Raw genomic sequence first — 27,304 nt, forward strand, 5'->3', positions numbered from 1 at the left:
TACTTAAATAATAATAATAATGTCATTGTCTTTGCTAAATTTTCGCACCATAACATCGGTACATATTTATCAAATTAAAAGGAAAATATTTGCGAGGATTTATTTAAATTTTTGCTTAATAGTACGCATTTGGTCTATTAACAATAATAAAAATCACTCTTTTCTAAAAATATTTTATTTACATGTAAAAATACAGTTTTTTTTCAATCGCAAACCTACGGCAAAAGTGGTTCATTTTAACAAAAAGAAATAAATAACTCTCATAAAAGCACTACAAAAAGATAGTAATCATCCCCGTAAAATATACAATATTTCTACCCTATACCGTGTACTAATACCTCACTTTTTATCAAGCAAAGCGAATATTTCTTTAAAAGACTTCCCTTTCGTTTCTGGAACTTTCAAAATGCAAAAGACCGCACAAACGACCATCGAAATAGCAAAAATGAAGTAGGCATTAGCAATCCCCAAATACTCCACAATATACGGATAGACCAACGAGAGGGCAAAGGCAAGTCCAAAGTTGATCGTAGTACAGACCGTAGTAGCCACAGCCTTAATATTAGAGGCCAACAGCTCACCCAGAATCAAAAATGGTACCGAACCCAAAGCAAAATGATGGAAAAACGTAAACATTATTACAGAAGCGATCGGCAGCCAGCCGATATTCTGCACATTGACTCCGGTACTTTGCAAATGAAAATAGACCCCTAAGGCAGTGTGAGATAAAGCCGCAATAATACTGGAAATGATAATGATTGGCCTTCTCCCTAATCGGTCGATAACCTGGGAATTAACCACAGTAGCAACAAAAGCCACAGTACCGACCAAAATAGCGGAGTACGCTGGTGGTATTGGACTACCAGCAGTTTCAAAAATCGACTGAGCATACCCCACCACAATAATTACCCCCGTCATCGTATTAAAGATCATCAAAATCACGCATATAATAAACCCATTAAGAGACCCTTTGTTCTTTAATATATCAGTAAAGCCTCCGTTATCCTTCGAATTCTCCTCAATCACCCTCTCGATTTCCAAAAGTTCTTTTTCCACATTACTGCTCCTCCTTAAAGTCATCAAGCTCCTCTTGGCAGCCTCATTCTGATGCACCAAGACCAAATCGAACGGACTCTCCGGGACAAATAGATAAACCGTAATGCAAAACACCACACAAGGGATTACATTAACCACACTAAACCACGTGACAGACAAAAAGGGTCCCACCAAATAACCCCATAAGATCCCCAAGCAAGATGACCCCAATGAAAAACTATTTAATATCCCCCTGTTGGATGGCTCAGCGATTTCCGATAAATATCCAGGTGTTATAGCCCACGCCCCACTAATGGATAACCCCATTAAGAACCTCGCCACGAACAATACTTCCACTTTCGAAGCAGCGGCACATAAAACGTGACCAACCAGAATTGGAAGATTGGAAATGAGTAAGCTTTTCTTTTTTCCCAGCCTGTGGACTAGGAAACCCCATATCCAGGGTCCAGCGAATGAGCCCAGGCTAAGTAAAGCAACCAATAATCCGGATTCGGTCGGGGTCAGTGGCTTATCCAGGGGGTTGATCGAGGTGTCGTTGCTTTCGAACACTGGAATGAGAGATGACGTCCAGGAGTAGGAGATTCCTGTCGAGAGGCATGAGAGGTTCACTAAAACAAAGAAGAAACTGTTTAATTATCACTTTGTTCATGAACTTCAACTCTCATATGTTAAAACCAACAGGATGAGAAGCTGAAGGTGTTGTTTATGCCTATATCAGCTATAAACTGCAAAACCAGTTATTGTTATTAATATGAAACGTTACGTTGATGTTATTATAATAAACGTTTAATTCAACTGCCCCTAAGAAATCGATAATTTCTTTCAGGCATTTGGGGTTCTTAAGAATAAGAAAGAGGAGAAGGAGAGAAGAAACTTTGGGCCCAACTGCTTGTAAGCCATCAATAATTTCTTCCAGTATTGGATATCTTTAAAATCCCAAAAAAAGGAAAAAAAAAGGAGAAAAAGAAGTGAAGAAATGTTTGACTCAACTGGTTGCAAGAAGTCAACAATTTCTTCCAGGCATTTGACGTCGTTAGAAAGGAGAAAAAGCAGACGGAGAAGAAAAGAAGAAAGTTTGGGTTGAATTGCTGGAAAATAATATTTTTTTTTAGATATTTGACTTCTTTAAATAGCAAAAAAGGAGATAAAGAAGTGAAGAAATGTTTACATCAACTGGCTGCAAGAAGTCAATAATTTCTTTCAGGCATTTGACGTCAGTAGAAAAAAGAGCAAAAGAAGAAGAAGAAGAAGAAGAGAAGAAACCTTGGGCTGAATTACTTGTAAGCAATCGATAATTTCTTTCAGGTATTGGAATTTTTTATTGAATGTAGCTTTTGCTAAATAAAGATATTATTTATTTATTTATTTATTTTATTTGACGTCTTTAAAAAGACAAAAAAAGAAGAAAAAAGGAGACAAAGAAGTAAAGAAACGTTTGACTTAACTGGCTGCAAGAAGTCAATAATTTCTTTCAGGTATTTGACGTCGTTAGAAAGAAGAAAAAGCAGACGGAGAAGAAAAGAAGAAAGTTTGGGTTGAATTGCTGGAAAGTAATATTTTTTTTTAGATATTTGACTTCTTTAAATAGCAAAAACGGAAGACAAAAAAGTGAAGAAACGTTTTCATTAACTGGCTGCAAGAAGTCAATAATTTCTTCCAGGCATTTGACGCCAGTAGAAAAAAAAAACAAGAGAAGAAGAAGATAAGAAACTTTGGGCTGAACTGCTTGTAAGTAATCAATCATTTTCTCCAGGTATTTGACTTCTTTAAATATCAAAAAGGGGAAACAAAGAAGTGGAGAAACATTTACATCAACTGGCTGCAAGAAGTCAACAATTTCTTTCAGGCATTTGACGTCAGTAGAAAAAGGATCAAGAGAAGAAACTTTGGACTGAACTGCTTGTAGGCAATCAATAATTTTCTTCAGGTATTTGACTTCTTTAAATATCAAAAAGGGGAGACAGAGAAGTGAAGAAACGTTTTCATCAACTGGCTGCAAGAAGTCAACAATTTCTTTCAGGTATTTGACGTCAGTAGAAAAAAGAACAAGAGAAGAAGAAGAAGAGAAGAAACTTTGGGCTGAACTACTTATAAGCAATCAATTTCTTCCAGGTATTTGATGTCTTTAAAAAGCCAAAAACGTAAAAAAAGGAGACAAAGAAGTGAGGAAACGTTTGACTTAACTGGCTGCAAGAAGTCAAAAATTTTTTCCAGGTATTTGACGTCTTTAAAAAGCAAAAAAAAAAGAAAAAAAGCAGACAAAGAAGTGAAGAAACGTTTGACTTCACTACATGCAAGAAGTCAACAATTTCTTACAGGCATTTGACGTCGTTAGAAAGATGAAGGAAAGGAAGAAACTTTTGATTCAATTACTGGTAAGGAATCAATATCTGCCAGGCATTTGACGTCTTTAAAAAGAAGAAGAACATGAAGAAAAAGGAGACGAAGAAGAAAACAAACGTTTGACTTAACTGCCTGCCAGAAATCAATAATTTATAGTATTTGACGTCCTTTTGATGATACACCTTATGCGCTAAAAGATTAAGACATCCCATGCCATTGAGAAATGGTTTTTTTGTAAAAAGTTTCCAGAATTTTTGGAAACATATATCATTAAATGGCTTTTACTATTAGCTCTAGATCCTCTACTGATACTAAGGGCGTAACTATCCAGGCCAGGTCTAGCATCAGTTTTTACGACACCCGAATTTTTGTCCAGTGAGTTCCAAAAAGCAAGTTGCAACTTCAAAGTGACCATTCACTTCCAAGTTGAATAACTGAGCAATTAAGATAGCTACTCTTTTGAAATAAAAAGCATAATATTTATAAAAGCATGCTCAACAAATAGTGTATAAGGTTCAAGCCAGAACAAGCAATAGTTTTTAAGATATCCGAATTTTTGTCAAGTGAGGTTCAAGGAGCCAGTGTCACCTTCAAAGTGATTACTTATTTTTAAGTCCAATAACAAGAAACTAGTCATTCCTAAGAGAAGCTGAAAATAAGAAAAGAGCTACAAAGTTCGTTTCATGCTATAAGATGGATGAGATAGCCAGAGAGAGTAGAAAGGCTTGTCCGGGAATTAGGTTTTGGATATCAAGTATTTTATAACTATCCAAAGGCCTTTGACACTGTAATTCATGATGTGCCTCAAATCAAGCTGAGCAGTTATTTATACAATAATTAAAGGATAATATTCAAAGGTTTGTCTTGGGATGAGGGGTTAGAACATTGATCGTGCTGTCTTGGAGATTCTAGTCATTCATTATATCTTCCAATGACACAGTATTGTCGTAGTGAAAACAAAGCTTGTATATAAAGTTTCAATAATGTGCAGGCAATTCAAACCAATTTTTCCTGAAATTTATTGTTTTTTCCAGACAGTTTGAGGCTTAAACTGCCTGGAATAAACATAATTAATTTAATATTAAGGACAGTAGGTTATATTTGACTGGAAAGCTGTCTAGGACGTATCAGATCATTAAACATTAAACAACCCAGAAACTTAAAGTCCTTATTTTTTTCTTCCAGGCAATACAAAACCCTCTGGTCTCAACTGCCTGTAATAAATACAAAATTCCTTTAATTAGAAAATATTGACTAGTACAAAAATTTCATCCATTATTCCCAAGGAGATCAACATACAAAATTGACGAAAACAAAGAAAATACAAAGTCACGGTCTCACAACATATTATGTTAACATAAGAATTTAATCTAATTATAATAATATTGTGAGACCGTGACTTTGTGTATTCTTTGTTTTTGTCAAGGTTACTAGTACCTGGAAACTGAATGTATTTTCCAGGAGATATTAAGTCATTGAACACGAGTTGAAATCAGATGATCTTAGTCATTCATTTTCCTTTAAAGGCAGCGCTAGAACTTCTGGCGTCAATTGCCTAGAATAGACATAAAATTTGCCAGAGAGGTCATGTCATTAAACATAAGAAAACTACATACTTAAAGTCATTTTTTTTCTCTTCCAGGTAGTACAAAAACATCTTTCACAAAAAATTATCTTTAAGGACAACGGGTCACAATTGCAGTTTTAGGTCTTTTTAAGAGTTTTACTACGTAACTCATAGTTGCATCAATGCCTCAAGAAAGATGAACAGTTTATTAAAAAGTGACAAAAGGATCATTTCTTAAGGTCTGCCTTGGGATAAGTGGTTGGGACAGTAATCGTGCTTCCTGGATATTCAATTTATTCAGCATATTTAAAGTATATGGCCTCAACTGCCTAGACCAAACTTTATTATTTTAATTTCAAGGATAGTAGGTTACATTTCACTGGAAACTTGGTTTAATGTATTTTCTAGGAGGTATCAAATCATTAAACATTAAATAATCCGAATCAAAGTCATTCTTTTTCTCTTCCAGGCAGTACAATATATTCTGGGTTTAACTGCCTGGAAGATACAGAAAATTATTTTAACTGGAAAGAAACTTCAAGGACACCAGTTCCCAAATACCTTAAAAGAGAATGTATTTTGTAGGAACTCTCAAATCTTTAAGACTTTTTAGAATCAAATATTTAAAGACATAATTTTTTCCAGGCAGTACAAAACCTTAAGTTGTCTGGAATAGACGCAAAATTATTTGAAAAAATTATCAAAAAATTAAACCTTTATAAATAAAATATATATAAAGGACAGTAGATGTATTTTATAAGAAATATCCAGTCATTAAACAGTAGAAAACCAGATACTTAATATAAGTAATTTTTTCCCTTCCTGTGCAAGAACTTCTGGCTTAAACTACTTGGAAGAAACACAGAACTGCTTTAACTGAAAAACATTAACTAGCAGAATACCAGGTTGCAAATGCCTAGAGACTGGATGTATTTTGAAATGAAACTGAGATACCTAAAGTATTTCTTTTTCTCTTCCAAACAGTACAAGAACTTCTGGCTTCAACTGCCTGGAATAAACGCAAAATTATTTTTATCGGAAACGATTAACTCCAAGGACACCAGGTTAAATCCCTGAATGTATTTTCCAGCAGCTTCATTGAAGACTTATGAACCAGGTTATTATAATGCTGCTGTTTTTTCCAGTAGTACAAAAGCCTCTAATCTTAACTGCCTGGAATAGATTGAAAATTACTTTAATGGAAAACATTAATTCCAAGCCCACCAGGTTTCAAATGCCTAGAAGCTGGTTGTCTTTTTGAGAAGAAATCAAGTCACTGAGCAGTTAAGAACCAAATACTTAAAATTATTGTTTCTTCTAGACAGAACAAAAACTTTGCTCTCAACTGCTTGGAATAGATACAAAAAAAGTATTTTATTTAGAAAATATTGGCTCCAAATCCAGTAAGGACATTTATGAATATTTCCTAAAAAAACTGTAAAGCTCCGTATCTGGTAAACAGTTGCCCTGATAGTAGAAATGCTTAGTGCAATTTTATGTAGAAACTTGATGATTTTTTTAGAAGCTATCAAGTAATTAACCCGTTTTTTCCCAAGTTTAGATAAATTAAAATTACCTGTTATGCCCGAGTTTTGCAAAGCTTTTGAAAATTATATTTTTAGAAAAAAATCAAATTAACTAATTATATTTTTCTGTGAAAATTTGTTTTTTTGTCTCTAAATTTTTTTTTTATTTTTTAAATTGATGTTCCATTTTTGTAACACTGGGAACACATGGGTGCATTAAAACCAACTTTGATTTTTATTAACAAAAGTCAAGTTTAATTTAAAAAATCATAAAATAATTATTAAGTGGACACATGATAGTCTTTAAAACAAGCCTCATGTAAATTAAGGTTACATTTCTCACACATCTTAGTCGAGTTTTTGTGACATAGGGCGCACCTATTCTGTTTTGTGGCTGGAATAATCCAATGATTCAAACCATCTTTACCTAATTTGATTATGGTTCCGAGCCTCTAACGGCTTTGATGTTTTAGGACGTCCTCCAGTTGAAATAGGCCTTCCATATTTTCTTAAATATACCTGCACCACTTCTTTTCGAAACTTTGAAAAATCCAATTTTTCGCCATTTGGTTGAAGTCTGTAATACTGCCAGGCGTACGAGTCCACGCAAAATGCGAAAAGGCCTCACCACAATTTCTTGGAACGAACCCCAATTCTATAGTTGTGTATATTTTGATCCTTTCGGTCCACTCCAACCATATATTTATTGTATTACCCGACTACAAAAGGCTGAGGAACCAGACATTTTTTTTTCTCACTGGAAATCCACCGACTAACTTGACCTACAGGATTCACCGGATCGCAACTACTTACAATTAGAACAGGACGGTTATCGTTCCATAAGGTAACTGTTATTTGAGAATTAGCGTCTGTAGAATAATCAAAGCTGCCTCTTGTACCCTTTTTTTCTTGCATTTTATTGCGCAAAAGACAATTCTCTAATCTATTCCCATTAATTGTACCTGTATATCCTACTCCGATCTTCTGGAGCGAATTGAATAATTTTAGGGAGGAAAAATATCTGTCGCCATTAATCCTCCGTTCAGATCCTCCCAATCCTAGGTCCATGTAGCGCCTATTTGCTTGTTTACCTTGATAGGGATTAAATTGTATTAGGTATCCATATTTTTCATACAAGGACGATATTTTATAGCCGTAACTAATAGGTTTACCTTTTATGTACTGCTTCGTTCCATGCCTTCCGAAATATGGTACCATACTTTCGTCAATAGACAGTTTTTCGTTAAGCTAAGCATAAGACAAAAATCGGTCATTCAACATGTTGAAAAGTGGTTGCAACTTCGCAAATTTATTGTCTTGTGTTAAATTATTATTATCAGCACAATGCGCAAATTTCTTTATCAATTCAAAACGATTTCTTCGCATTGCGTTTGCTACTAATTGATTGTATGTATCAGTATCCACCTTCCAAGCCATCTTGCAAATGCCCGGTTAAATATAAAATACCAATAAAGCATTTTAGTTCTCCTGCATCAGTACTAAAATTATGATTGCTGGCATACAAATTAAACATTTCTACTAAATAATTACATATTTCCATATCAAAAAATGATTCAAAGCACGCAAAAGCATCTGGAAAGATGTCGACATTCGCGCCAGGCTCTTTCGGAGAAACAAATTTTGGGAAGAAGTTATTCAATTTCACTTTTTTCCAGCTTCTTTCTAAATTTGTTCTGTTTATGTTAGCTTGGGTTACCAAGCGAGCTAAAAGTATATTATCGCTATCGTCGCTTGCATTACCATAACATAATTCAGGAGAGTTATCGTTTATGATAGAATGACCTGAGGTTCCTGGTTGCGAATCGATTACGAAGATTTCCTCAATATTTTTATCCTGATCATTATCTCCAATATAAACTACTTCATCAATGTTCTTTATTTTAGCACAAGCTTCTGACTGCATTTGACGACCACTAAGGTGATTTACATTAGCTGAAGGAACTTCATCATCATCAGAATCCCTTCCATCGTTTGGAGGTGTGATAAAAACATTCCCAGTGATCCAATATAGGAACAACCTAAAATGATCAAATCATTTAGTAACTGGTAATAATATTGCGTATATATATTGGGTATATAAAATATCTTGAATTACATCACTTACAATAAATTCTTTGCAGTAGAACAATTTAATTATCAAAACTATAAAAATTATACTTACTTTTTTAACGCCATATATTATATAAAAAAAATCAGTAATTAGCACACTAAAAGCAAAAAATTTGCAAAAACGCACATCAAACCTTCTCTTATGCTAGCCAGAATGACACTAACACGACCGCGCGACGGATAGATAGTTAAGAGCACGCTTCTCAGAAAAGAGAGGGAGACAACGTGGTCGTTCCGATTTTGGAACACCGGGACAATAATGACATTTTCAATATCGGAACTCTGGGAAAAAACGGGTTAAACCTTAAAAAGCCAGATACTTAAAGTCATTTTCTGTTTCAGGCAATACAAAAACTTCTGGCTCCAACTGCCTGGAATACCACAAAATTACTTTAACCTTGAAGCTTCATATTTCGTGAACAGTTGCTCTTACAGTAAAAATGGTTAGTAAAACTTCATGTAGAATCTTCCTGGCTATAAATAAGTTAATTAGATTATTAGACCTTTTCTTTAGTTTAACAAATTTTGAGAGGTTTGTAAAAAAAAACAAACAATGACATTTACGAATATTAAAAAATTGATGTTTCGTATTTCGTAAACAGTCACCTTTACAGGAAAAATGTTTATAACAATTTTATTTAGAATCTTCTGGGCTACAAAAAAAACAAATTCAATTTGTCTTATAAGTCTTACAAATTTTGAGATATCTACAAAAAAAGCAAGATATTCATGAATATTTCCTAAAAAAAACTATTTTAACTTTGTAGGTCCGTATTCCGTGAACACTTGGTTTTATTGTAAAACTTGCTCTTACAGTAAAAATATTTAGTACAATTTTATGTAGAATCTGGTCACAAGCTCTTGAAATCTGGGTGAATTTTTCAGGAGATATCAAATAATTAAACATTAGAAAACCAGATACTTAAAGTGATTTTTCCCTTCCAGGCTTCTGGCTCGAATTACTTTAAATGGAAGAAATTAACTCCAAGGATAGCAAATTACAAGTGACTAGAAATCGGATATATTTTCCAGGAGCAGATATTACAGATTTTACCGAACCATATACAGTCATGTAGATATGAGCCATTCAGCAGAAAAGTGGTCTAACTCCCTTAAAGTAGAACTTTAGAAAATTGATATTTTGCATCTGGATGAACTAAAAAATCACAGTAATATATTCGTTACTTTTATGTACATATTTATAATAACCCTGTACTAAAATTCCATATGGTAAACATTTTTACTGATTGCGCCCATTAATTACATTTTTGCCGCCCAATGTCATTCTTCCAGTAAGTTTTTTTTTAAAACATAGCGGAAAAGTGGTATAACTTGGAGAGTTATATCACTTTTCCTCGTAAAAGTTAACCAAATTTCACAAAACTGATAAACCAAAGAAAAATAAGAGCTGTAGTATGTTTACTATGATATCTATTACTGATAAAAGTGTTCAAAAAATATAGAGCTTGAAGAGCAAAACATTACTACTACTTATCTTACATACTAAACTTACAGTAAGAAGAGTAAGAACAAGTTATTAAACAAATTAATCTTCATCAGAATCGGATAATGGACCACTGTCAACAGCATCTTCTTTTGTCAGTAAGTCCAGGAAGAACTGATGCTGAATCGGAGGAATCCACTAAAGAAGTTCTATCATATCTTTTTTCTTAGCTACAGTAACTGATCTACATACTACGTACCATAACATTAAAAAAACCTGACTAAACAGGAAAAAGCGAGTTTAATAGGACCTGGCGCGACATCGGAACAGCGTGGTGCCTTGACTTATACCACTATTCCAGCGAACGAATCCATTATGTTGAGAGGAATAACGTTAGGAAGCTCTTATCTTAGCTAAGTTAAAATTTTGACTTATACCAGTTTTCGACTGAATTTATTAGACCAGTAGAAACATAATTAATGGTATAACTCAAAAATTAAAAAATACTGACATATACTACTTTTCCTCTGAGCAACTCATATATCGTCGCCCAGATGTTAAAACCTCGTAACTCAAAACATATCTATTTTGAGATATGAGGTTTACCGTGACTAGAAATCCATGTTTCATCGATTTTAAAACCAAGTAACTCCATTAGTTAATAAAGATCATGCGCAGTCCTAAATTTAAATTCCTCGTATCTCGCGAAAGGAAAAATTGAGGTGTCAAAACCTCGTATCTTCTTTTGTTTTCATGTTTTGATTAAAAATATTGTTAATTAAGGTAAGTACTAATGTGCTAAATAATGTTGTGAGTGTTAAAAATACGGTGTTTTAAATGGTTTCTAATTTTATGATTTATAAAAAGGCAAGTTTAAGTAATCATTATTTTGAGGTTAAGTTGCAAAACTTTATTTGCCATTTTTTACCATAACATGTTACTTAATTATAAATCTCTGATACTTACTTTTATTTTTACTAGTTTACAATAATTTATTTAATATTTAATAGGTATTATTATATTATTATGTTAAAAAAAAATTGAGATACGAGGTTTTTAAACTTACCTACAATACTAAAAAATAGGGATATTGTGGAGATACAAGTTTTTGCTATCACATAAAGAGTACTATTTTCACAATAAATCAAACAAAACATCCATTTTCTTAATTTTTAATTTACTTTATATATTACAGATGTCTTCAAACAGTAAACAAATGAGACAGTTGAGTTTAAAGGGAAAGGTTATACATAAATCTGGTATCGGTACTCTTGATGCCAAAATTTTTGATTATTCGGAAATGGAGGATAATAGCTTTATCGAACCTAATACACAAGTTCTAAATTTGACCGTACAATCAGAAGAATTATCGAAGCCTAGCTCATCATACCGAGTGGCGCATCGAAAACGAAACAGAGCCAATTACGGGCAGTCTATTAACTTTTTTAAAGAACGCTCGGACCCGTCGATTTTATTTTCCAGGGGGACACTTAATAATCACAAAACCACTTTCCCACCTACAACCCCCTAAGCGGGGGTGGCACTACCCCTAAAATCTTAAATGGGAAGGGGGGGTCGAGGGATACCTCATTGGAAAGGTCTTTTAATTCTCTTTACAAGGGTACTTGGTTTGACGCAATTTAAGTAAGTACTTTTTAAAATTTTCGCATTTAAACCTTAAAAGGTAATTTTCAATATTTGTACTTTATCATAGACTACTAAAGGTACTTTTAAGAAAAACAATGCCAGGCAGTAGGACAAAGCCATCAAGTATTATCAAATTATGAGACAAAAAATGAGATATAAGAAAGAGAATAAAAAAGATTTTAGGCGTGATTTGAAGACACTCATTTACAATTCTGCCTTGTAAATCTTCCAACGAAGTGGATTCAGTCTCATAAACTTTGCTTTTTAAGTGACCCCAAAGAAAAAAGTCTAGAGCTGATAAATTCGGCGATCGTGGAGGACTTTAGCACTTTCAGCACTATTCAATAGCACCTCTTCTTCCAATCCATCGTCCTGCAAACGTCCGATCCAAATATTCTTGCACGAATAACGTATAATGTGGTGGGGCACTATCCTGCTGAAACATCAATCTATCCTCATCGTATCCGTCATTTTGAGTTTCAGTTATAGTTGTCAATGCTGCATCAATGGCCTGTTGTAATAGCTCTAAGTACATTTTACCTGTCAGATTTCCAGGTAAAAAAAATGGACCAACTAAATTATCACCAAAGATACCAGCCCAGACATTTAACTTTTGTGGGTATTGGGTGTGTACCTCACGATACACTCTAGGATTATTGTCGGACCAATATCGGTAGTTATGACGATTGACGAAGCCATTCAGGAAAAAAGAGCTTTCATCAGAGAAACACGTATAAAACAAAAAATTTGGGTCATTAATAATTCGTTCACTCATAATTTCACTAAATTGTGATCGCCGATCGAAATCATCTTCATTCAGCTCTTGCACAAGATGTATTTTGTACGGATGAAACTTATGACCTTTTAGAGTTCTTTGGATACTACGTCGACTAATACCTGTGACAGTTTCCAATTGACGGGTACTTAATGTAGGATCTAGATTAATATGCCCTAGTACAGCCACTTCCATACCTTCATTCCTTACGGGATATTGCGTTTGCGATTCGCCACTGATCTAGTTTCTCGAAATTTGGAAACAAGCTCCTAAACATACTTTCGCTGCACCTTGCTGTTTTCATGTCGCTTATTAAATAATTCCGCCGTTCTATTAGCACTTTGATTATTTCCAAAAAATAATTCAATTATTTCAACTCTTTCTGCCGTTGTATGCAGCATTTTTATTTTTAACAGTGTACTACATTTAGAATAACAGTGTACTACATTTAGAATAAATTGAGAATAATTCAATTTTTAGTTTTGGTCAACAAGAAAATTTTACAAATATTTGTGAAATTTTTTGGCTGACCCATTCTCTAGTTCATCCGTATTATTCTAATGATATTTATTACCTGTCGTAAATAAATTAATATTAATACTAACGTGGTCTGTGATTGAGATTGAAAATTACCTTTTAAGGTTTAAATGCGAAAATTTTAAAAAGTACTTACTTAAATTGTGTCAAACCAAGTACCCTTGTAAAGAGAATTAAAAGATCTTTCTAATGAGGTATCACTCGACCCCCCTTCCCATTTAAGATTTTAGGGGTAGTGCCACCCCCGCTTAGGGGGTTGTAGGTGGAAAAGTGATTTTGTGATTATTAAGTGTCCCCCTCGAAAATAAAATCGACGTGTCCGAGTGTTTTTTTAAAAAGTTAATGGACTGCCCGTAATTGGCTCTGTTTCGTTTTCGATGCGCCACCCGGTATAATAGTTTAGTACTTTTACCTTTTGAAAATGAAAATTTCTCGACTAATGGTTGTTATACTGAGCTTATGCCGGTACCTAATGTTATTATTGAGGATTTAACAGTAATAACAGAAAATCCATTATTAAAAGGTACAGAAGAAATGCTTGTAATATCCTCTGATAAATTAAACTCTAATCAGAAAAATGCATTCAGTGATTCAGGATCTTGTTTTCGACCATCAGGTAATAAAAAAAAGCAAATTTTTTATTAATATTAAAACAAGCTAATTAAATAAACCTTACTTTTAGATACTGACGGGCATTCGGATGCATCCTCAGATGACTTACCATTGGCAAGCCTAATCAACGGTAAACCACCGAATAAGTGTAATCCTTTAAAGCCCGGTGCTAAAAGGGCGAAGAAAGGAGCCGTCGATCCACTTACATGGCAAGTAAACAAAACTAAGCATCAACGCATGAAGGGCGAAAAATACGTAACTTATAAAAAAGAAAAAGATGGTGACAAGAGCAGAGTTGAACCGAAATCGCGACAGTTGGGAAAAAGATGTGAATCAAAAAAATTTCAAAAATCTAAAACAAAAAGGCAGTGTCATTTAATAGGCGAAGAAGAAAGGCGACGTTTTTGGGCCGACATCGACTGGAAACAACGTAAAACTTATGTTAATGCAATGGTAACTCAATGTAAAACAAAGCAAAAGACTACTAAAAATAAAACTAGAAGGCAAACAACGTTCTTTTATCACTTGAAAATTGAAGAAAAGTCGCTTCCAGTCTGCAAGAAACTATTCTTGTCTACTTTAGGGCTGGGTGAGTGGAGCGTGATTAACTGGGTAAAAAATAGTAATGCTGGAATACCGAATATTACTGGAAAATATCCCAAGAAAATTTAACTGGCTAATGAGAAAAAACGTAAAGAAATCCGGAACTTCTTTGAAAAACTTCCTAAACTGCCCCCTCATTATTGTAGGGCTTCCACGAGCAAATTATACCTGGAGCCAATTTTTCGATCGTACTCTGAAGTTTATGAAGTTTACAAGAAAGCGGTTGAAAATCCTAGTGGCAAATATGTTTTTGTGGCGGAAATTAAGAAACTAAACATTGATATCTTTCAGCCACGAAAAGATCAATGCGATCTTTGTTTTTCACACAATTTGGGTCATGTCGATGACGATACCTATAATAAACACATAGAACAAAAAATAAGGCAAGAAAAGTGAAGGAAAAAGATAAAGAGGATGCTATTACTCAAAAGTCTGTTACTGTATTTACGGTCGATGTGCAAGCTGTACAGCTTGTGCTACAATTGCAGGCAAGCATGCTTCATTTTAATAGTGGAGTAAAAACAAGAAAAGAAGTCGCTTCCTTCTCGAGAAAATTTTTTTAAAGGTATAACCACATGAAACCTTTACAGGATTATTAGTTAGGTCCCTGTGCATGTAAAATAACTAGTTACGACATCTTTTGAGGGGTCAGACATTTTTTATCCTGAAAAATGTCATTAAATTGTCAAAATGTTATATTTATGTTTTTTTATACATTCCACGCGATAACTTCGAAACTAATAAACATATACACATGAGGTTTTTTTTAATCAATTGGAGATATATAGGCGGTCATAATAGTGCTAATTCAGGTCCCCTGATTAGCGTATTTTTTCTTGGAGAATGGAGTAAACCCGAAATTTTACTTTTATTGCTGCATGATTTTCGGTAAGCGAAAAACTTTTTTGTTTCCTGGAATTTTACCATAGTATCTGCGTATGAATTAAAGAAGAGATACTAGAAAAGTTTTTAAAATAAAAACCAACCGTCTGTGACACACAGTTTTCAAGATATCGGCATTTAAAATTGTAATTATTCGCGCGCCCCTGTAGTGCACTTTTTGGCCGTTACGTATGCGTTGCTAATATAAGTCGGTTACGTGGAATACTGTTGTTTTGCGTGTAATAGAATGATTCTATGATACTATTGATTCTTTCTATGATTTTTCTGTTGGTTCATGCGTCGTAGCCGATCGATAATTCTAGCCTGGACACTTATCCCCGCTTCGATCGATACCTCACAACAGAAGCCGAAATCATGCGAGGCGACGACCGCATCGCGATGGCAAAAATTCCGCGCTAGGGCACATATTTTGCGTTAATTCGAAATAATATTTTACAGCAGTTATTATTGTAGTTTATAGTGAGACTACCCATTGAAAATGTTAAACTACCAAACTATTTTGATACTCGCTTTGAGTTTTAAAAAGAATAAAAATTCGGTATTTAAATTAGGTGGGTAAATTAACAATTTTATGTTTAACGTACATTTTACAATCTTAATTTTATTTAGAATAATGCCTACCTCTTGCTGCATTCCTGTTTAAGCTCAGAAAAAAATTAAATGGATTTAAATTTTTTTTTTGTTTTTTTTTGATTACCTTCGGAATCATTCAAATTTTCAATTTTTTAAATAAGCAACAAAAATTTGCCGTAGGTACCTACCTAATTTTGTTTCCGGCATTAACATTTTTACGAAAAAGTAATACAGCAATGCAAAAACTTTCCCATAGCAACCAAGATAATCCACAAAAGTGTCAAGAATAAGTTTTTGAAAAATTGTTTTTTTTTCAATAATCTTCAAAACCACATAAAATATAATATATATTATATTTTTTTATATGGCATATTCTTTTACAAGTATATAATGTGCAACTTTGGGGTAAATTATCCATTTTCGTATTTTGAGGGTAGAAGAATTTGAAACACCGTTTATGTATATTTTTCCAATAAAATAAATAATAAAAAATATTTAAAACAATTTTATCATATACCTAAAAATACGTAATAATAAAAAAAATATATTATCTTGTAAAATGTAAAATATTAGGTCCCGCGGTATCTCCACTTAATCGTTCCACTGTACGGCGTGCGCCACCAAATCTCGGCTTCAATTTTGACGCCACAAAACCAGTGTCACGGCTAGAACTCTCGATCGGCTACGCATGCGTTCAGTTCATTACGCGCCTCAAGTTCTTTAAATTGTGTTTTAATTTATTTAATATTTTAATAATTGTACATTGTTTGATTATGGAGTGTTTAATTTGTGGAGAAACTGTAAGCGACAGTGACAAACTGGTAGTTCAAAATCCTTCAATCCAGGGCTTAAAACATTAATAAGTGCTGCAGAAAAAAGACATGACAATTGTGCAAAGAATATATTGGGCGAAAAGGATGATATTTTAACAAAGAAAAAACTTGTTAAATATCATATACTTTGTAGAAAATCTTACACTAGCCTACAAAATCTTGAGCATGCGTCCCAAATTGTCGAAAATGAAGGCAACGAAGCTAATAATTTAAGAGAAGAAGTTTGTAAAAAATTATTAAGTATTCATTGTTTAACTGGATGTGATACTACTTATGCACTATTTAAAATAGGTAAAAACTCAGCATTCGACATTTTATACAAAAACATCGATAATTTGAAGGGGCTCGAAAATCTGCCATTTTTGCTTGAAGATGAAGCAATAAATTTGGGCCAAATGTATTTATTGTATCTATATAAAAATAAAAAAACATCTATTAAAACTCTTAATGAACTAAGGGTGCATTTAACAAAAGAGTCAAATCGATCAGCCTCAGAATTGCCTCCTACAAATGATGCGTTTAAGCAACATTTAAGAAGGTACTAAACGATAGAATGAATTTATTACATATGTTAGATATTAATGATCCATTTTTTTAGATGTATATACCAATTAAAAATATGGTATAATTCTCATGTCAAAGAAATAATTTTAGAAGATCCTCGTGAATATGGTTGGAAAAATGATGAAACTTACTGGAGACCAATATCAGCAATACAAGATCCGATCCCCAATGAAGTAAGAAAAGCATTGTCAATTCGGTGTTCCGACAAAAATTACAACAATAATAGGTGCACGTGTTTAGCTCAAGGATTAAAATGTTGTGACGAATGTAAGTATGCAATATGTAGTAACAGACCACAAGATGAAGAACTAAGCTCGTCAGATTCAGAGTCTGAAGAAATTTAAATCTTTTCAATTTATGTTCTTTTTTTGTTTTTGCAATTCCTGTTTTAACTTAATATTAAAAATATAAGTGTAATTCCAGTGCAGCCTGCGTTTTTAATAAAAAAAATTATCGAACCGCCAAATTAGTCAGGAAATTACCCAAACGGGCCTTCAAAACACATCGAGAGCGCGGTACCGTGCGACATTTTGTGGGCATCTTTAAGTAAGTATATTGCGAATCGCCGCGCGTCCCTGTGTTAATATTTTAAGTGACGATAGCTCTAAAAGTATTTGTCATAGAAGATTGGTTTTTACTTTAAAAACTTTTTCAATATCTCCTATTTAATTTATATGCAGATACTATGGTAAAATTCCTTAAAACAAAAAAGTTTCCCGCTCACCGAAAATCATGCAGCAATAAAAGTAAAATTTTGAGTTTACTCTATTATCCAAGAAAAAATGAGCTCACCAGGGAACACGAATTAGTACTGTTAGAACCGCCTGTATGTCTCCAATCGATTAAAAAAAATCTCATATTTATAAGCTAATTAGTTTCGAAGTTATCGCGTGGTATACAGGGTTACTGGTAATTCGATACATTCCTTTGGAGATGTGATAGGGGAGGGGGTAAGAAGTAAATTGAACCCTAATATGTATTATGCAAAAGTTAATATTTAATTTTTTGTGTTTTTCTTCAAAATGTAGACCTTAGTGGTTTAAAAGGCAGTTTCCAGAAAATCCGCTGTATATTTTTTTAACTTTTTAGGCAAAATACATGCTCAACACAATAGTGTTACGTTTGTAATGGCAAAAGTCCCGCAAATAGTTGTAACCATAGGTAAATTCTCGATGCAAAGTGTAATTTTTTTTTCTTAAATAAAATATTACACTTTCTAGTGGATATTTTTTGAAAAAAAATTATGCTACATTCTTCAAAATTTACGTAAAACTTTCTTATTATCTAAGCTAACTCATAGGCTATAAATGCTACCAAAAATTTTAACAGAATTTTGTATTTTTATTATTAATAGTAAGAACGCACTTGAAAAATGCCAAGTGGTATTTACTTCTATGGTATTTAAGTACTATAGCAACAATTTATTTTTTTAATTTTATTGTTAAAAATTTGATGTGTAGATAGTCTGACAGCAATAATTGTTGTGGAAAGTAGTTAAATTACAAGTTTCGAGTTTATTTTTCTCGTGTTTTCAAAGAAGGTATTCTATTGGTTTCTGCGCTATGGCCACGTTTACTAACGCTGAATATGCAGATATTATGTTTGTTTATGGGTTTTGCAATGGTAATGCCGCGGAGTCTCGCCGAGAATACCAACGTCGCTTTCCGAACCGCCGCATTCCAAATGTCTGTGTTTTCGCTTCGACCTACCGAGCTATCGCTGAAACTGGATCCGTAAAACCAAGAAGAGGTGACGCTGGCGCTCCTCGCGTATATCGAGCAGAAGATGAGGAGGAAATATTAAGACATTTTGAAGACGATCCAACCACATCCACTAATGCCGTAGCGCAGCAAACAGGATCATCGCAATGGAAAGTTTGGTCTACGATTCGGCAAATGGGAAGCCATCCTTACCATTATACGCCTGTCCAAGGATTAGAAGAAGAGGACCCGATAAGAAGGGTAGAATTCTGCAGATTTATTATAAATTCTGATGCAGACAATAGAACTTTTTTAACCGACATTTTGTGGACGGACGAGTCAAAGTTTAGTCATGAGGGCATTACAAATTTTCATAACCTTCATTTTTGGGCCGAAGAAAATCCCCGTTTAACAAGAGAAACCAGTTTTCAAAGAAAGTTTTCTGTAAATGTGTGGATGGGACTTATTGGCCGGGATGTAATAGGACCACATTTTTTCCCAGACCATTTAAACGGGGATATTTATGAAAATTTTTTACGACATGACCTACAAGATCTTTTTGACGATATTCCTCTCGCCGTTAGAGGACGAATGATATTTCAACATGACGGCTGTCCAGCTCATTTTCGGCGGTCAGTTCGGCAGTTCCTGGATGAACGTTTCCCGAATCGTTGGATTGGTAGGTCAGGTCCAATAGCTTGGCCAGCACGAAGCCCTGACTTAACCCCGCTTGATTATAACATATGGGGTCAAATGAAAGCACTGGTTTATGCAACCCCAATAATTACCCGGGAAGATCTTATCCAAAGAATAACCAACGCTGCCCAGCAGATCAGGAATACCATAACAACTAGAACAACAAAGACTGAAATGAGAAGACGATATATATATATAATAAGGAAGTTTTAAGGAAATTTTGTGTAGAAATTTTGTGTAGAAAGTGTAGTATTTTATTTAAGGAAAAAAAAATTACACTTTGCATCGAGAATTTACCTATGGTTACAACTATTTGCGGGACTTTTGCCATTACAAACGTAACACTATTGTGTTGAGCATGTATTTTGCCTAAAAAGTTAAAAAAATATACAGCGGATTTTCTGGAAACTGCCTTTTAAACCACTAAGGTCTACATTTTGAAGAAAAACAGAAAAAATAAATATGTCGAAAACTATCAACTTTTGCATAATACATATTAGGGTTCAATTTACTTCTTACCCCCTCCCCTATCACATCTCCAAAGGAATGTATCGAATTACCAGTAACCCTGTATATAACATTTTGACAATTTATTGACATTTTTCGGGATAAAAAATTTCTGACCCCACAAAATATGTCGTAATTGGTTATTTCTTATGTACAGGGGCGCAATCAATGATTCTGTATAGGTTTCATGTGGTTATACCTTTAAAAAAATTTGTTTAACATTTTTCCATCGTTTTTACTCCACTATAAACAAAAGTTAGCATGTCACAATTTTACAATTTATAACGTGGTCACAAAGGCTGTAATTTGTTACGTCTGGCATGAGGGCCAGGGTGGCATGGAAAGCAATTACTGTTTTGCTAATGCTTAATTGATTTTTTAGATAATGAATTATCTAAGGAAGCAAAAAATAAACCTATAATATTTTATAGCGACGGCTGTGCCGCACAAAACAGGAATGCTTTGCTTTCGAATGTACTGCTCGATTATTCTATTCGTACAAATACGGAGATTATGCAAAAATACCTGGTTAAAGGACACTTACAAATGGAGTGCGATAGTGTACACTCAAGCATTGAAGCCAAAAAAAAAATCGAAACATCTATTCCCCATCCAATTATGTGCAGATTATTGAAGATTCAAGACGACATTCAAAATATCAGGACCATACAAAGTAAAATACGTTGATCATACATTTTTATTAAACTTCTCTGATCTAAAATATTTCAACTCGATACGTCCTGGGAAAAGGACTGGTGACCCTTGTGTTACAGATATTAGAGCACTAAGATACACAAAGTCTGATGGCATTCAGTATAAGTTAGACTTTGATGCTGTTAAATGATAATAAAGCTCACAAGAATTTATATAATAATTCCCTGCCAATTTCTCGCGATAAGTATAATAACTTACAAACTCTTAAATCTGTTATTCATAGCGATTATCATTATTTTTATAATTCATTGAGTCACGAACAGTTTTATTTTTTTTACGTTATTTAGCAATAACTAAAGTTAGTTTGCTTTGGGCTAGTTTGGTTTAAGTTAAAAAAGCTTATTTTTGTTGTATATTTTTTTTGCAAGCAAAGCGAATTATTTTGCTTTTAAGAATATCAATCCCATTATTTAAATAATGTAGAATAATCAACATTCAACCAAATAAAACAATATTTAAAAATTAGTAACACGCATTTTAAAATCCTTGTATCTCAACTTTATTTTAAATTATTTTCATTGTAAAAAAATATGCGGGTCTTATCATCTTAAGTACATTTCGTAAGTAACATTAAACTAATTGGCAAAATTTTAAATCAAACAAAAAATCGGTAAACATGTGATAAGTTTTTTTCAGTTCCTGAAAATTGTGGTTTTTTGAGATCCAAGGTTTTAACATCTCGTCTGTCTTATCACGTAAGGGCGTATCTCAGAAAAATTGAAAATTGAGTTAACCCCGCCAAAAAATTACTGAAGCCTCATATTTTTATCTCACGAGCGGGCATATATCAATATTTTATATTTTGGCTGTTCGATTATTTATTTCTTTGGTCGTATCTCAAAAAAGTTCAAATTTTAATCTCACGTATACGCCTAACTTAAGATAGGCCCATACGTGTAACTTAAAAAGCATGCGAAATTAAAATGTTCAAGGCGTATATTGAGTTACGGCGTTATCTGGGCGATTCAGAGATGCTGGCAATCAGTCATAATCGATTTGCTTCGGGAAATCGTACCTACCGCTTATGTATCCTGTTGTTTTTTTGTGAATTTGTCCCTTCTGAGAGTTATTTAAGGTGAGTATTAAACTCTATATAGATTATACTTATAGCTTTTAGATTTTATCATTGGTATTTTGGTCGAGAAAGAATCAATAAACATTATTAAACTAGAAATTACAGAAAATATTTGAGGTTAGAGTATATACTGTTTTATTAAAGATACTGACTCTACGTCCATCCGACGGACAGCGGGGCGTATATTTATTTCCCGTCCGTCCCAATCAATTTTTTCATTTTTTTATTTTTCTTTTAATTTTTTTTTATCAGGCTGGGTTGGAAATATCGTCGATGAATCTATATTTAGTAGAAAAAATAATTAGACAATAATTATACAAGTTCGTTCAAAAATCATGATTTTTTTTTTGTTTTAGAATAGACAAAGCAGAATCCTTAATATGGATATTCTTGTGGTTTGGAAAGACAACAGTAAAAATGTTGTAAGTACAAATGATCTCGTTAGCTTGGACAAGCAAAAACAATTCGGAGTAGGTGCAAAAATTAAAATGAGATATGATAAAATATAGTATTATGGGACAATTATTGCCACCGAATATGAAGAATTAGATAATGAAGCAGGTTTAGGACATTTGCATACAAATTATGCATCTTCAGAATCTGAGAACGATGAGCCCCAAAAAAAAAAAAAAAGAAAAGAGTCCAGAATGGAATTTATCTGATGATGAACCGCTAATCAATCTGAAAAATGTCTCGCTGCAAGGGTCTTCTGCTGATTTGAAGCATAAAAAAGACATTTATAACGAAGAGGACAACTCAGGGATCTGTCAAGTTGCAAATTGTCATAAAGAAGTGTGGGGCGCGTGTCATAGATGTCTTTTTTTAATTTGTTGGGACCACTTTGAAGATAATGACAGCTGTAATGAACACAATTTTAACCGAAAATACCCGCAAAATAAAAATATCGATCACGAAGATAGAATTGAAAATATCAGCAGTGTTGTCCAGATAGATAGAAACCCAAGTTTACCAGAGACTGAGCAAAACAACTTTAATACTGAACCAGAAGATTTCATTGTAAAGGGAACTCCAAGAGCAAGAAAGAAACAGTCACACAAGAATTAATAAACAAAATGGGGCTAAGAGACTTAGAAACTGTGGAAAACAATACATCAGCTCTGCAACTAAAAAACTGTTCCAGCTAGAAAACTAAAAGATGGTTGCAATAGAAATACTTGCAATAAATTTGGAAAGAAATGTATTAAATTTAGCAATGCGGATCGGCTCAAATTGTTCGAAATGTTCAATAATTTAGGCGACTTACATAGCCAAAGAGAGTTTATTGTGAGCCATATTAGTATACTAATGAATACGAAACAAAAGACTACCCAACGAGAACACTCGAGAAGACAAAAGACAATTCAGTATTATCGTTGATTGAAGAGGCGAGTTTTCCCTTTTCAATCAACGGTATTATGTAACATTAGAAGGAAGTCGTTTCTTGGTCTGCAAGCGTTTTTTCTTGTAAACATTCGGAATCACTGATAAGATGGTGCGAAGTTCCATTTTAAAAACCAGCGATTCACGCATTATTGAAGAGGAAATGAGAGGAGGTAGGCAACGTTCTGAAGCCATTAAAGAACGCATGATTTGTGATGCTATAAGCATTCATATTGACCAATTCCCAAAAATGGAGTCTTATTATTGCCGTAAGAATACGTCGAGGCAATATCTGCACCCAGACCTTACCCTACGTAAGATGTATTTGATGTTTTTAGAGGATTGGACAGCGAAGAATGAAGAGCCTTCCTTCTCGACTTATCAGAGAGCCTTCAAAACAAAGAACTTGTCCTTTTTTTCCCCTAAAAAAGATGTTTGTTCGTTGTGCACAATTGCCAAAACTGGAACAGAACAGCAAATGGAGCAGTTGAAAGAGAAGTATCAAAAACATGTTTCAGAAAAAAATAAAGTAGGGGAAATTAAGGAAAACAAAAAACAAGAAGCAAAAGTAAACAAAACAAACCTCTTTGCTATGTGGGTGTTTTGATCTTCAACAGGTGATATATTTACCCACCTGCAACAAAAATGCGTTATTTTATAAAAACAGGCTGGCCAATTTCAATTTAACGTTTTATGATATTGCCAGCAAAGACTGTTTTTTGCTGAACGTGGCATGAAGGCATAAGCAAAAGAGGGGCATCAGAAATATTGACGGCAATTTATAAAACCCTGCAGTATTACAATGACAATGGGGTGACCCAAGAACTGGCCCTTTTTTCTGATGGATGTCGAGGGCAAAATAAAAATACTGTCATGGCTGCAATGCTTCTCTATGCTGTAGCTCACTTAGAGAATTTGAAAGAAATATCTTTTAGATTCTTCGAATCCTTTCACGGACAGAATGAAGGCGATTCTGCGCACAGTGCTATAGGTTATGCAATCAAACATGCAGGAAACATCTACGTTCCATCTCAGTTACACCCAGTTTTTGCACTGGCAAGACAGAAACAGCCATACAAAGTGAGATCTCTGAATACTGAAGACTTTCTTGATTTTAGACAGTTTTTAAAAGATGTAAGTATCTTGACCATGAGGAAGAGCGATTTAGGAAACCATATTAAGTGGACAGATATTATGGAAGTGAAAGTTAAAAAAGTTTCTCCAGACCAGATCTTTTTTTAAAATGAGCCACAATCAACAAAATTATGATAGTTTGTCAAACCAACAGCATAATATTAGAACGTATGAGCTCAGACGACTGAATGCTGGCCCAAACAATATTAGTAAGGACAAGTGCCAGGATTTGGTTTCTCTATGTTCAGGTGTTACAAGAGCATCAGGATTTCTTTAAAAAATCTCTGGCTCATCTTAACGACTAATAATTATTTTTTTTATTAGTAGGTTGTAGTACCTTAGTTTTCACGTCTTTTCAACCAAAAATTTTCCACTTTTATGAGAATTACATTGTCATATTTCAATTGTTTTCAGAATTTCCATTTTTTATTTTATTTCCTAAAAATAATGTGAGTTTTTCATTTCCAGTGGGCTTAGTAAATAACGTTATTATGAATCTTTTTGTGTTACTCCAAGGGCGTATCTCAGTTTCGTCTCGCCAAATCGGTCTCACGTAGGGGCGTAACTCTAAAATGTTTTTTTCCGCTATTTGTAAATTACTTAACATTGTTTTATTACAACATTCTTCAAGCTATATAGCGTTAGTTGCTGCATACAAAAAATCAACAAGGTATAAAAATTATTACTGGAGTTATTCACAATGAAAGAGCGTAAAATTATTTAAAATCACATTTCTGAAAAATGAGCAAAACTGAGATACGCCCTTACGTGATAAGACCGACGATCTGGACGATGATATCTATTCTTTTTTGCTTCCAGATGCTACACAAATTTCTGGCTCCAACTGCCTAGAAGGAATACAAAATTACTTTAACTAGAAAATAACAGCTCCAAGGCCACATGACTAAAAATTCTTATTAGGTAATGTAAGACTAGAGACCAAATACTGAAATTTATTTCTTTTTTAAGATTTAAGCATGGAAACAATTCAACCTGAATAATTGTTATTTCATATAGAACAGCATTCATTCAGTCCTTCCTAAATTATATCTACTGCGTCAATTTAAGCTGCATTAAACCAGGGGATCTCTGGAAGGCTGGCAAACCGATTCGGGGCACTAGATTAAATTTCTAAAATGTAACACTTTCCAGTTCATTCCTTAAACTCAACTCAAGTCATTAGAAGATAAAGAACCGTAGCTGAGGTTAGTGTATGATTCCACATTAAGAAACTGGATACGATATTAGATGAATTAAATCAGCAGTAAATCTCTGGACGGCCTGATCAGATGGCAAAGTAATTCTGACGGAGATTGAGATAAATAGTATGGTACATAACTTACAAAAGATGGCAGCAAAGTAAATGAAATAGTTGGGCTTTTTCTTGTCCATCTTGTAGCTCTTGGTTTTCACTCTGACTACAACTATGGAACTGTGAAAGATACGTTTAAACAAAAACTTATACTACGGGTCGGCTACCCTAACCAAGAGAATTTATAATAATTATTATCACTTTTTAAACAATTTATATGGCTTGTTTGACGTAGATTTTATATTTATTTCTCAGATTTAATGCTGCTTGGCGGTTGAATGGTATTTATTTAGTCTCAGACTTAAAAGGACTTAAATCAAGTTTTTTTTTTAAATATATTTTGCATGTGCTTGTGTTTGTTATATAATAGTTTAGTCAATTTCAGAAGGCGATTAGGGTATTGACGGTAGAAGTTTATTATGGTATCAAATTAGAAGTCTAATTAAATATTAGTTTTTATTAAATATATTTAAAGGTTTTTAAAGGTTTTTTTTGTCCCCTTGCTCCCTTGGTCTTCTTTATTTAATTTAATTGGATTCCAATTTTGGCAGTTTTCAAAATATGACCATATTCTTAAAAATTAAAAACAAATCAATTTTTTATAAGAATTTTTTTTTCCAAGATTTTAAAAAATATCAAAACTGATAAACTATGATAGATGTTTAAAATTTTGTATACAGTTTCTTTAATTAATCCAATTGGACACCTATTTCGGCGTTTCCCAAAATCTTATAAATTCTGAAAAATTGTTAAAAAATTAATTTTTTAGTAAGCTCTTTTTTTCCATAACTCAAAAACAAGATGACGCAGACCTGTGAAAATGTGATTAATATCTTATTTTAGAGTTTTTCAAAATATTTACGAATTCTGAAAAGTTAAAAAATTTAATTTTTTATTACAATTTTTTGTTCCATACATTTTATAATATAGCCACAACTCAAAAACTAAATGATATAGACAATTGAAAATTTGTATACAGATTCCTTAATTATTTCGATTGCATACCTCTTTCAGCGTTTTCCAAAATATGTAGAAATTCTAAAAAATATTAACAAATTAAATTTTTTGTCACAATTTTTTTTCTGGAAATTCTTTAAAAAATTGTACAGTATGTCTATAACTCAAAATCTAGATGACGCAGACATTTAAAAACTTGTATACAGTTTTGTTTTAGTGATTTAGTTAGATAGTTATTTCTGTGTTTTCTAAAACAATTTACAAATTCTGCATCTTTCCAAAAATTTTATAAAATATCCATAACTCAAAAACCAGATGATGCAGACGTTCCTTTGATTTATTCAATTGAACACTTATTTTAGGGTTTTCCAAAATATTTACAATTTTTGAAAAATTGTTAAAAAATTAAATTTTTTATCACTTTTTTTTAACTCAAACATTTTCAAAAAAAGGTCCATAACTTAAGATTCAGATGACGCAGACGCTTAAAAAAAATTTTACAGATTCTTCGATTAATTTAAGGGGACACCTATTGTAGGGTTTTCTAAAGTGTTTATAAATTTGAAATAATTGTTAACAAATTATATTTTTGGTAAGATTTTTGTAATCACAAAAATTTTTTAAAATATCCAACTGAAAGACAATATGACGCAAAAGTTGTATACAGATTCTTCGATTAATTTAATTGGAAGCCTCTTTTAGGGTTTTCAAAAAAA

At 33.2% G+C, this 27,304-nt stretch overlaps 1 protein-coding gene across 1 annotated transcript; it reads right to left on the reverse strand.

Moving 5' to 3' along the window:
- Nucleotides 1-159: 159 nt before the first annotated feature.
- On the reverse strand, nt 160-25,811 carry LOC126736115 (facilitated trehalose transporter Tret1-like). The gene is made up of 2 exons (XM_050440342.1): nt 25,663-25,811; nt 160-1,664 (listed from the first exon to the last, which is right to left on the reverse strand). Exons 1-2 carry the CDS (start codon nt 25,709-25,711, stop codon nt 340-342), a joined length of 1,374 nt encoding a protein of 457 aa, XP_050296299.1. The 5' UTR covers nt 25,712-25,811; the 3' UTR covers nt 160-339.
- Between the last annotated feature and the right edge of the window lie 1,493 nt (nt 25,812-27,304).

This window comes from Anthonomus grandis, chromosome 1, assembly GCF_022605725.1.
Source record: "Anthonomus grandis grandis chromosome 1, icAntGran1.3, whole genome shotgun sequence".
NCBI classification, from domain to species: domain Eukaryota; kingdom Metazoa; phylum Arthropoda; class Insecta; order Coleoptera; family Curculionidae; genus Anthonomus; species Anthonomus grandis.